We start from the raw sequence: 12,760 nt of genomic DNA on the forward strand, positions 1-12,760 counted from the left end.
CCGGTTGATGCCGCCAGGGCCCCGTATCCCGGTTATTTATCACGATCTACAGGGTTCATTGTTCCCAGAAAAATTCACGCCCAAGAAAATTCGATTTGACCCTGTTTAAGCGATTCGTTCCAAAGTTCGAGCTCCGATACGACCATTCGTAGATAGAAAAAGGGATGGAAAGAGATTCCGTCGAACTTTATCAAAGGATATCGCAAATCCGCTGCAAGGAGATGACTGAATGGACGAGTAGTTGGACGGATGGAAGCGCAGGACGTGGTAGATTCGGGTGTTTCGCTTTTCTACGGGGCTCAGACCAGCCAGGGGGAGACCCCATCTAATTGTGATTAACGCGCGACCGAGGAGGCTACAGCCTTGGCGAAATAAAATTAAAACGGATACATACTGCGCACTGCGGTATTCACCGCGTTCCCAGAGGTGGTTGCACACACGCCACCCCCTGCTACCCCACTTGAAACCACTCGACGTACCCCTCTCTTCCCCTTGGCGCGCGGTGGCGTTCCTCTTTCAACCCCGTCTCTTCCTGACCGCGTCTTTCTGTCGCGTCCGTTTGAAACCGCGCGCACAATGACGAAGAGGTCTGCCCGTATTTTCGTGCGACGAAACACACCCCTGCCGCGCAGTCGACGCCGCGGATGGAATCAGAAGACGGAGATCAAGCGAGCAGTCGCGGGAGGGAAAATATTTTTCCACGAGGATCCCACCGCTAATGAGACGGACCCCGTAAAGCCGTGCAACGCGATGTTAAATCCTCATAACCAGCCCCGCGTTCCGTGGCCGAGGTGTCCGCGTGTTGTCCTTCCAGCCTGTCCTGTTAATCGCGGAACAACGATGATGCACGTGGCTCTGCCGCGGAGTTGGAGGAAAGCAATTAGAGTTTTTGCTCCTCCCTTTTTCTGCTTGATTAATGTCGGTGTTTAGAGATGAATGGGACTAGTTTGTTCCACCGTTTTCGTCCAAGGCGATTTATAAAACGTCTTCCCAGAGTGAATTGCAAGCATTCCGCATTTATACGGTTCCATATATTTATACGGTCCACGATATGATAGTGCGTATTAACAAATCATTGGATCGTTCCAAGGTAATAAATTTGCTACAACTTCGACAGGAAAGAGATCGATTCCAAAGCAAACCGAAGGGTACGCGTGTACTCTCGATACTCGAGGTTGTTAGACGTGTTTCAACATTTCAGCGCGGAACTTCGAGTTCCTTCCTCGATCGCGTCGAAGCTGATCGATACTTGGAGGGGTTCTAGTTCAACCAACTCTCTAATTACACGTGACTATTTTCACCGAAGAACGAGGTCTTCCGCGAAACTATCGAGAACCGGAAATGAACCGTCGCGTGCGCAGAAATCACTGCGGAATGGTTAACAATTTTTAAGACCCTCCCCCGTGACGGACTTGGAATCGGTTCGAGGAACGTCGTTCCGACGCAACGGCGCGGCGGAAGCCGCTGGTGCATTCGCGTAAAGGGGGGAGACAGAGAACGACGATTGCACGGACGCGTTCTCGATGCACTCTGCCCTTTGAGTAGGACACGCCGGTACAATTCCGCGGCAATTCTCGGCCGTGGCCATCGGGTCAATTACGACGAAACGTTACCGCAACAGTACCCCTCGAACGATACCTGCTGCGAGCTAGAAACACACTACCGGGTAAATTATGCGGGGTATCGGGTACATTAGGAAGCCATTGTCGTGTGGCTGAACGAGGCATCGAATGTCCCGTGTAACTGGTTCGTTGTCGAGCCAGGAGGCTTTGGTAAACTTTGATAATTAACCGCGTCCGATCGATAGCCCCGGAAAATTGAGCAATTTACGATCTTCAATTATCCGCCGCAAACTCGATAGCTTCGACGGTGATTTCTGCCCAATTTTTTCGATATCCAGTATCATAATGACTAGGGAGGATAGAAAGGGACAGTTTCGAAGAACGTCGCTTCCCCTTATACATCCTCTCTGGAAGATTGTCTACGGGAAAGTCGACGCAAATCGGCTTTGGTCAGATACTTGAATCGAACGTTTTCGTTCAGCGATGCTACGATCAGATCACTCGGATGTTGTAATAAACCGTTTAAGTTAGCTCGTCGCTGACCCTGGGGATCTAATAAAAACTCGAAAACGCGGAATTAGGGAAAATCCGGAGGAATAGATCCGCGAGGGGGGCGGAAATTTCGCGAGTCGAAACGCGAAAAAAAGCGGTAGCGTTGCGTTCACGCAATGGTCGACGATAAAGAGAAACTCTTTATAAAATAGAATGCCGAAACTAATGGAACTGCGGTGTTTTCCATCGCCATCCGCCAAGCGAGCGCGCGTCTATTCTCTTTCGGCTCCGAGAACCGGAAGCTTTGAACTGGGGAGAGACGTAATGGGCGTAGCACAATTTACGTTCATTAATTACGGTGCTGGACATTAAAGCCGGCCAAAGCTCGATTGCTACTCGGTTTCATCCGCGTGTCCGCGGGAATGTCTCTCTGCTCGCAACGGAACGAGTAATTGCGAAAGGGAAGTCAAAGAATGCGTGTACAGACATTGTCTGCGAACAGTCTGCGGACATGCGAAACGGTTAACAGCAGGCAGGAGAGCGGAAAAGGATAACTCTTCTATTCGACATCGGAGACGGATCTCACAGCGAATCTGATCCGCGAGCAACGATTCGCGGATGGAAAAAGCTGATTAACTTTACGGCTGCATTCGCGTTTAATATCGCGAGAAACGAGAAATGATATTTCGCCCATAGCCGTTCCCTTTTCGAGCGCGGCATCTCGTTTGCCGCGCTTCAGAAAAACGTTCGCTACCATCCACGTTAATTACACTTAATTAGAGCCTCTTCATTCGTGATCGAGAAAGAGAGAGAGAGAGAGAGAACTGTCCACTCGGTTTTGCCCATATTCCACCTATTTTTTTCCAATCTTCTTCGCGACGAGAGAGTTACGATTTCGTTATGGCCAGGGACGAATTCACCAGAGGGAGCGGCTACACGTCGCCGGACAATTCCACGGGGAAGAGAGAATTAACGAGTGCCAGCTGATTCATACGTAGCCACGGAAGAATTAACGCCATTAACAGGGAACGCTGGCGGCAGGAACGACAGATGGCGAGGGCAAAAGAGAAAAGTGCGATTAAACCGGGCGCCGTCGCGTTGCCCGCTGGCGCCTTAATTAGTCCAGATTTCTCGTCGGCCAGACGGGGAGAGCATCGAAACCGTCTGGATCTTTCTCTATCTGTCCGCCCGACCTAATAATGTCCGCGGTGCGTCCAGCTAACCCCACCGAATCAACCCCTCCAGGCTGGGTCGAGCTCTATTTCGTGGGATCCGCTGAATCCGTCGAACCGGGCTATCCCCGGGTAAAAAGGCAACGTGGACGGACCTTTGTCGCTGCCAGAACATGCGGATCATTTGATTTTCTCTCGCAGACGACGCCACGCGAGCTGTAGATTCTATTTAAAGCGACGGTGAATCACTTGGCCCTTGCGGTTCTGCTTTTCGGCGGAGGATACGACGATATATTCGACGACTCTTGCCGCGCATTGAATCGAATTGAGAAAAGAGTAAAGGGAGTGACGAGGAGATACTAAAACTGTTACTTTACGTGTTCGAATCAGAATCAACGCCACGAATTACTCAGCGATTATAGAGGCAAGAGGTTAAAGTGCTGCGAGACGAATATCGTGGCTGCTTTGATGCTTTCTGCATCGAGATTCCAGACGGACGAACCCATCAGATGCGCCACAAATGCAACAAAGGTCAAGTACCCCGGTGTCCCGGTTCTTTCTGGCGGCCGCAGCGCAGTAAAACACGCGAGACTGATAATTGGCACCGATCCTACGGCATGCAAGTCACATGGGACGAGGGATCTGCCAGAGGAACTGTATCAAACGCCCTGTTCTAGCACTTGCGAAACTGGTGTACCGCGCAAAGGTCGTCGCCCACTTAATGACAGAACGGATCAGCTACAACATATTTCGAATTCTCGACAAATTGCTCGTATATTTGCTTAAACTAAATATATACGTCGATGTTTCATGAGCTTTGATAAAATCACAGAAAAGCAAGATCGACGATTTTCGATCGAAACTCGACGAGTATTTGTACCAGCTTGACACGATTCTCTTGTCGCCCGTACAAATCGCGCGCCCCTTTGTGAACGAGCGTCGAACACAGAGCAAAAGGGCGAGACGCGAATCCGCGAACCCAATTTCCGTAATGTCGTTCGCAAACGCGTTAAAAGATGTTTCTACGGGCGACGTCTCCGCTCCTCGCGTTCCTCTCGCTCTGTTATCGAATCTTCGAACGAATCATCCGCGTCTTACCTTGCTCGACCTCGCTCCGTAGGATATCGTTCGCTTGCGAACAAATGAAAAAAAACAAGAATACGCGAAGCTAAAGAAGACAAGAAACTTGAACGAATCACTTATCGACATGCCTGCGATATTTCTACAGCAGACTACCTAATCACCACGGGAATCGATTATCAGCCTCTCGTCTGGAAACATTGACAGCGGACAAGTAATGAACCGACGCGCGGATTCTCGACGTGTCGGAGTCAGAGCCGCGTGCCGGAAGATTCAACGCGGAAAATCCTATTTCCCTGGCGCGATCACCGATGAACGGGCGCGAGCAATTTCATCAGGGCCCTGTCTCGGCCAGGAACGCGAATATGTTCCGGGACTGACGTGTTCCGGCCGAAATGCGCCCGGTTTATGTAAACGCACGCGTACGGGCTGTGCACGCGTGTCTACCGCCGGGCTATTACTTATTACCAGGCAGGGTTGAGATATTAATCACGGTTATTCTTGCGGAGTCAGAGGGCCGTGTCTGACCGTTTTGCATAAAGCGAAACGAAACAGGTCGGAATGGATGATTAAGGAACGGCGAAATGGAAACAGGAATTCGTTCGGCTCTCGAGGACGGCGGTGGTACTCGTGCGAGCACGCGGCCACGGCGGAATTTCTACCAGCGTTCGTTCGTAACTCGAAAATTACGCGTACTCGTGCACGTGGACTTTACTAATTTCGTTAAGAAATTTGCGAGCAAAAATTGTCCAGCTACCTCGAGGGACAAGTGAATTCTTGCGGTCACGAGGGAACTGCAAGTTCGTTTGCGTCAAGGTACGAGGTTACAGGTGCGGTTGAACGATACTGTCAATAAAATGCGTAGCTGGAACTTCCATCTTTCAGCTGAAATGTCCATCCAGGTACATTAACGCTTTACCTGGCTCGTAGCAGCGCGAACGTTTCCTCGGTACTTCGGACGCGGAAATTAAAGCGCGTAAAAACGCGCACGGGGACACGGCGGGGTTGGAAAAGCGGCTCACGGTTCATTTGCGACGACACGGAGATGATCCGACGCCCGTCGCCATTGTCTCGTAACCGCGTTGTAATTCCCACGATTCGCAACGCGATTACATCCAGCGCGCGACATTATTCTGTCGTCCCTGCGAGCACTGTGCACCCGTGAAGACGTTATCTCGAATGGAGAACCGGAAAATAATTCGTGCGCGTTCAACGGGACTCGTCGATCGTCGTCGATATTGCTTCCACGGAAAAATCAACGCTGAAATTCCTTTCCTCCGTACAAGCGAGCAACGGTACGCAAGAGCGAGGTGTCAACGAATTCGAGGCGTACTTTCTTCTTTGCAGAAACGCAGTCGTGCGTGGCATCGCGCGTGACACATACGCGATACGGTATCGAACGAAAGGGCGAGTCGAGGAACGCGAAGTTAAGAAGGCGAGGGAGTGGTGTTGCACGCATATGCAAATCGTGTCCAAGACGAACGTCTTTGCGGTCTCCACGAGCAACGATCGCGAGAGGCACGGTACAAGACACGAGACGGGTACAGAATTTCGGTCGTGTTAGTCGCGAACGGGGTCAAGCCCACAAATAAACCGATTAACTGTTTGTCGAAACTTAGCTTTTCGCGGCGCTAATGCAGCCGGAAGACTATTAATGGCATGAAAGGGACGGGGCCGTTCATACAGACGGAAGTTCCAAGTTTCTCCCAGATAGGGACACACAAACTGTTGGGGCGGCTGATCGATACCGGGACGACGCGGACGCGAACAAAGGTTCGCCGTTCGAATTGGAAGCGGTTCTGGTATTAATACGAGGGTGGATCCGAACGCGCGAATCGGATGTAAGAAAAGGTAGGCAAATGTGGGCGTCGATGGGTACGGCGGGTGATCCAATTCGATGACAAAGCGGCCGTTAGGGAATTCGCAAGGTAAACCGATCTCGTTTTACCGCGGCAGCTCGTTTCGTAGCAAACGGACGGACCCTCCGGTTCGGCCGGGAAGCGAATTTAAATGGGCTCTGTTGCATCGGTTGCAAATAATGCAGGGTTGGCTACGACCGCGGCAAACACTAACGCGTCCACCGGCAATTACGCGTCACCAATTATGCAAGCTGCATTCCCGGTTATTTATCGCGTTCAACCGCGCCGCGTCTTTGCAACTGCATCGCGTTCCCAACTTCGAGCTTAAACGAGCGAAATCTCGATTTCGAATGGAATATTGTTGCGATCTTTGTGCCATTTGGCAAAACTGTGACTTAACTCTGTGAAATCACGCTCGGAACCGGCAACGCTTTTTTCCATCGAGCGTCATTGTTATTCGATTCCACGGGAGAACACTCTCCGCGGGAATTCGACGAACAAAAGAGAAACGAAACCTGTGTCGAACAGAGAAGCTCGGCATTGTACTCGATTTTCGCGGAGAGAGGCTTCACGGAAATTTACGAACTGGCTAATTGATAGGCGCAATCGGAAACGCGGTTTATTTTCTACGTACCCCGTTTCCTTTGTCGCTCTCTTTTTCCCCTCGTTTCCCTCTCCGTCAGAAGACAGACGCGAGTGTCGCTCGATCGAACGTGAATAGCTGGCATGCTTCATGACTGGGACGGTATGCGCGCGTATTAGACACGCGCGTGTGAATCGCGGTTGGAATCGGGGTCAGCTGAAATGGGGGACCGGTCCTCGAACGATCAACCCTATTTTCCAGATTGTGAACGCACGCATATAAGCCCACTTCCGAATCGACATCCACACCGGCCGGACGCGTTAAACTGTGTGCGCGGCAGCCACGCTGATGAATTTGCGTTGCTTTCTAATGGGTTCACCGATTAATGAACAACAGCGAGCGCGCGTGTGTGCGTCGAATCGGCAAATTGCTTTTGGAAATTACCCCTCCTCGAGCGTAGCTACGAATGAATATTGTATAGGGCGTCGTACCGAAACGAAAGTATATAATGCGTACGTGGTACACGAATCGAGATTTTGGAGAAAAAACATGAAATCTGTCGGGACACGTGGACGACTGAATTAGCACAGTGAACGCGTGCGTGGGTTTCTTCGAAGGGCGAGGTATATTTTTAAAACACGCGGTAAGGACGCTTAGATTTTAAGCGAGGAACAGAGGAAGCGAGGGATATCGGTTGTACATCGTTCGACGAACGCGGAAAGTTTCTCGACTGGATTCTCATTACGCCAGCATAAAACGGTGATGAATTAAAAAAGGTCCTGACCAGAGGATCGCTTTGTCGATTCGCCTCCTCGCGTATTGCATTCCCGTGCGATGAGTAATATCGAGAGCCAATCGTTCGCTGTGGGTCCAATAAAGGGTATTCTTTAAAAAGAAATACTTACAATCGTCCAATAATATGGGTTAGATCGAATCGACGAACGGAAATTAAAGTTCGTCGAGGGATGGCGGATACAAGCGATACATAAACCAACGGGACAAGACAACCGCGTCCATTATTCAACTTTTTCCATACGCTTTTGTGGCTGCGTGGCCACTCGAACCCCTGCCTTTTCATTGTCCTCCTATTAAAAACGTTTACAAACTCTCGATAAATCACACACACACACATTCGTTTAACGTTCTCGATCGTAAAGCTGACCATCGATAGAAAATCCTGATTAAGGTCCGACAAGGAAGCGAAACAGAGAGTAACGCATGGAAAAGAGGGGACGTATCGAGGTGCGTTCGATCGAAATGAAAGAAAGACGGAGCAGATATCGTAAAACAGGATCCCGTTGCGCAGTCCGCGCGAAATTCCCAGCGATTTACACCGAAACGAATAAACATCGTAGGCGAGGGCGGTTTAGCCAGCCGGACAACGCGAAAATATCACTGTACCATTTGTTAACGAACGCGTATTTTCGCGTGGTAACGCCGTTCCTGTGTTCCCGCATTCTCATTTTTATCGGAGACCCTGTCCGGCGGTCCGAACGCGGAACCGCCTCAGAAATTTTAACCGACCATCGATGTCGCCTCTACCATCAACATGTCAGCTGTTTTACGAGCGTCCACGCGTAAACGCCGATATACACCTTCTCGTAAAAATGTCCACCCCGTTCCACAGTTGCCCCTCGAATGTTTGCCGAAACATCGTCAGCGGCAGCTTTCTACCGCTCCACGGACAGGTGTGCCAGGCGGGCTTGAAATCTCCACGGATGAAATTTGTCGAAAAATCACGGGGAGTATCTACGAGAGCAGCGCGGTCGAGTGCTCGATCGCGCGATCGTCGTAACACGGAGCAGGGTACGGGCGGAAACGGTCCGATCGCGGCTTTCGAGTTTAACGACCGAACCGTTTCCTGCAGGATCGCGCGATTAGTTCGCTCCATTAGAGCGTCAGCGATTAACGCTGCGCGGCATCGACGACGGGAAACCGCGGTCGAACGCGAGGAATCGTTCTTCGCGTGGATCGGGATCGAGGCCCTGGGCGGAGGGGAAAAAAGAGCAGCCGCCGCGCGGTGGCTCGTAAAAGTGGATCAACCGCGATTTCGTTACCCGCTCGAACGTCGAGCACCGGGAAGCTTCGAGTGACTTTCCAACGCGAGCTCGACGTCATTTCCGGCAAAAAGCATTCTGTTACCTCAACCGCTGCGATGTATGCCGCACCTGCACTGGTTTAAGGCTCGACAATTTCGGCTGGTAATTCCATCGTCGATTCGAACGGAGAACTCGAGCACAGCATTCGATTCTAATGCGAGTGAACGCGGAAATTATATTCACCTAAAATTACCCCAATTTCACCTGTTACATCGTTATCACCGAATTGGACGCGACTTCGCCAAACCCTATTTATCAGTTACATTAATTGGATCGCAAAATAATACGTATCCGGAAAGCGTTGGATGGGCAGGTCGATGAAACTGGATTATCGTCGGTTCGAGTTCGAAAGAACAGCGGTCGTTCGAACGGTCGCAGGGGAACGGTAAGTCTCGTTGGCAACGTCTCGGTCCGGTTATTTTAAAGGCAACCTGTCGAAAAGAGCGAACAAATTATCTTGCGTTACGCGTTGCGACGCTAACGACGCTCGTTATTACGGAAACAAACAGCGTTCCGACGAGCTGCTCGTGACTCGTGAATCGAAAGACCCGTCTCAATAACGGTCACTCTAATTCGTAGCTCCCGGGATGGCTTTCACTTCGCCATCCGACGCGTAACGGAAAACCGATTACGCTCGTTTCTCGTTGCTAACGGTAGATTTTTCGATCGCTCGGAATCTAGATCGGGACGATGATGCTGCCCGGAGCCGGGGCGAGTCGATCGGAAAGTGAAATTGCGGCGAAACGATAGAGACGTTCGATAGATTGCCGCAACTAGTCAACGTTTTATGCATTCCACCAACGACGCAACCGTGTATTCCCTCCCGTGTGTTGTTCTCTTCCTTTTCCTCTCGTTCCTCTTTTTTCTCTTTCCTCTCTCTCTCTCTCTCCACGAAATTGCGTGACCCCGATTTCGATCGCAAGAGAGAGGGGAAAAACGAACCGCGTTCCTTGTAAAAATAATCGGAGATCTCGTGGCGCGAATGCAGGTATACGCGAATACGAGTTTATACACGAGCGACGACGATGTAATAACGCGACGGTATTTTATCAGAAGAAAGGACGGTGAAATATCCGCGCAAACCTCGAGTCCGGGCCGAAGCCAGAAAATTACCGGGCTATAAATCAGAAAAATTTGTGATGCACGAAACGCCAGTCGTCGATACGCAAAGCCCTTTTAATATCGTGGCAGAAATACGACTATCAACTACCCAGCGTGGATCGCTACACGCGCCTACATCTCGTTAATGAAGATATATTCCCGCGAAATGATGAACGAACAGCCAGCGTTCTCCCCGTTTTCACTAATAATGCAAAAATTCGGATGGACTGATTAAAAAAAATTCGCGTAACCGTCGCTCTCCAACGTATCGCGCGGCTATAAATAAAAAAATAATTCCCGAACCGATCGTACGTACCTACCGCGGAATGTTCCATCATATTTTCGATGAAACTTTCTAAACGGTTCGCGGAACCGAAACTGTGCCAATTCTCTCCCAATCCGTCTTAGATTCAATTACTGTAATTAAAACGGATACAGAGAAAGAGAAGGATAGTAGGTCAATAAACAGAACCGGACTACTCGCGCGGTCTAAACGAATGGAACAATCGGCTGTGAGAAATTTCAGCGGCGGAGAAGAACCCGTGGAGGCCACGCGGCGTCGGGAATAAGTTCGCGCGGAATTACCACGGTTTATTCACCAGTTGCTCGGATGCTGTGCACACAAACTACCAGCGACGCGTGCACGCGCCGTCGTTCGGTCCATTCACGAGCTCGTAAAACACGTCCGTCAATCTTTCGAGCTGCTGTGTGTCCCATTAATGCACGCGAGGCGAACGGTCTTCGAGCGAGCCGACGCGACGTTTCCTGCGGCGCCACGTCGAAAATCGTTCCATCGCTTCCGTGCTTGCGCCTCGCGAAACGCAACTTCCTAACTTTTTCGTCTAAAAATGCGCGGATCGAAAGATAGATAACCCAGGAGATGCTTTGGAGAATCGAATTTTCCGATTTTCCGGTACAAAGTATGTATTTACATTTTCATCGAATTTCAACGAGATTCGAGCGGCAATATGGTTGAAATACGCGGGAGAAGAGAATCACCCGAGCGATTCAGCGTTTAGAAGACTTTCTATTGCACCGTTCGAGCGATAATTTGTTGCAGCTCTTCCCGAGCGTCCAATCTAATGACTCGCGGAAATCATTCGATCGTGAAACAACACGAATTCGCCGTTTACCAGCTACGCAAGCCAGGCCCCGGTTACCAAAACGACCGAGTAACATCGAGAATCACTTTCACTCTCTTTTCTCGCACGAGTCACCCGTCGCGCGGTTTTACCTAATTAACGTGTTTCCGAGAGCAAGCGATGGGAACCAGCTCGGTTAAGGAGAAACGCAGAGAGAACGCGCTACCGACCCAACGATCATTGATACGCAAATGAACGTTAATTATTTTATTACGGACAGTTACGCGTCGCTTATTCTCCTATCCATTTTCATGATTACTTTTTTATCGTGGTTGACACGTCCAGTCCGTACGACTTAATGATCTTCATTTTTGCATGCGTTTACGAGGTGGAAATAAATTAGCGATAAATGTGCAAATGCATTCGAGAGGCCTCGATTACACGCTGTAATAGCTGTAACGATCTAGCATAACGCCTGTAATCGATCTGACGTTCCGGTCGATCAAACGTCCCGGCCACGGGCCACTGGAATTGTTTGCAAAGCCTCTATCGTACGATGCTAATAAGGGCAATAACGCTGGCCAGAATCCGTCGGCATACGCCCGTCGTTATTCACTGCCCGTTAACCGTTCGCTGTACCTCGGATACGTTTACCGTGAAACTCGTTCAATTCCCCGCGTGACACGTGAACCAGTCACGTGACCGGCCGTTCCAGATTCAAACGTGGAACGGGCGCAACGCGAGAAAGCGGATTTTTACGACGGTATCTTTATCGGTAATCATTTATCGATACGCTACGACGTCGCGTGTAACGGTTCGATGAACGCCAAGTATCGGGAACGAGATCTGTCACGCAATTTTACAGATCGCAACGAGAACGCGTCACTCGAATACCCCGATAATTGCCAGCTAGTATTTACCAGTCGAAATCGTAAATAACAGAAGTTGGAGGAATGTCAAATCTAGTAGGCCACCTCGTATGTAACGTCGCAGATAGAGAGCTAACGTACGTCGAGCCAAATGTGCGTAGTTCTGCAAGAATCGAAAACATCGGAACAGAAGACAGCGTGCTACATAACGCGCGAGATAAAATGTGACTCATTGTTGTCGATGGAATCCCATGCCGCCTCGTGCTCTGGCTCGATACGCGTTACCGCTATCTGCACGATAGCAAGGTCGCTCGGAGGCGAAAGCAACGTGCCAGCGACGCGCAAAGGGTGAAACGTTCGCATGGTTCTCGCGCGGGGTTGCGCTGCGATCGTCGAGGGTCGCGCACATGGCCACCCCCGCAATCACGCACCGCGAATTACATCGGGTTTTAAACGGTGATTTCATTTACGTACCTTGGTGTCCCGCGACGTGTGGTAGTAGTAAACAAAGGCGAACATCCACGCGCATGACAGCAGCAACACAATTTTCACATTTCGCCGCATCTCTGCCCTGTTGTATGTGGTGTCCGTTCTCACCCCTCGGCCTTGCGTCACTCGAGCGTCCTCGTCTCCGCCACCCTTCGCGCACGTCCACGTTTCACGAGCGGTGTCTCGTTCGCAAAAAACGGAGCACGCACACCCGCGGCCGACTACGCACCGTAACACCGCGGTTCGACACCAACAACGCGAACGAACCGGCAGCCGAAGCCATACTGTCTGACTCGGAGGAGAACGGCCGCTACGCGACCGCCCGTCCGTGACGTAGCTACTCTATCCCCACGCCAGATGGCGCTGCGAGCG

General features: G+C 50.6%; 1 protein-coding gene across 1 annotated transcript in view; it reads right to left on the reverse strand.

Annotated features, from left to right (window-relative positions):
- Nucleotides 1-12,686, reverse strand: part of Pgant2 (polypeptide N-acetylgalactosaminyltransferase 2) — a 143,048-nt gene extending 130,362 nt beyond the window's left edge. Inside the window, exon 1 of the mRNA XM_076910590.1 lies at nt 12,374-12,686. Within this exon, the coding sequence (XP_076766705.1) occupies nt 12,374-12,463 (90 nt within the window). The 5' untranslated portion in view covers nt 12,464-12,686. The remainder of the gene's footprint in view (nt 1-12,373) is intronic.
- Between the last annotated feature and the right edge of the window lie 74 nt (nt 12,687-12,760).

This window comes from Xylocopa sonorina, chromosome 2 (assembly GCF_050948175.1).
Source record: "Xylocopa sonorina isolate GNS202 chromosome 2, iyXylSono1_principal, whole genome shotgun sequence".
NCBI lineage: Eukaryota > Metazoa > Arthropoda > Insecta > Hymenoptera > Apidae > Xylocopa > Xylocopa sonorina.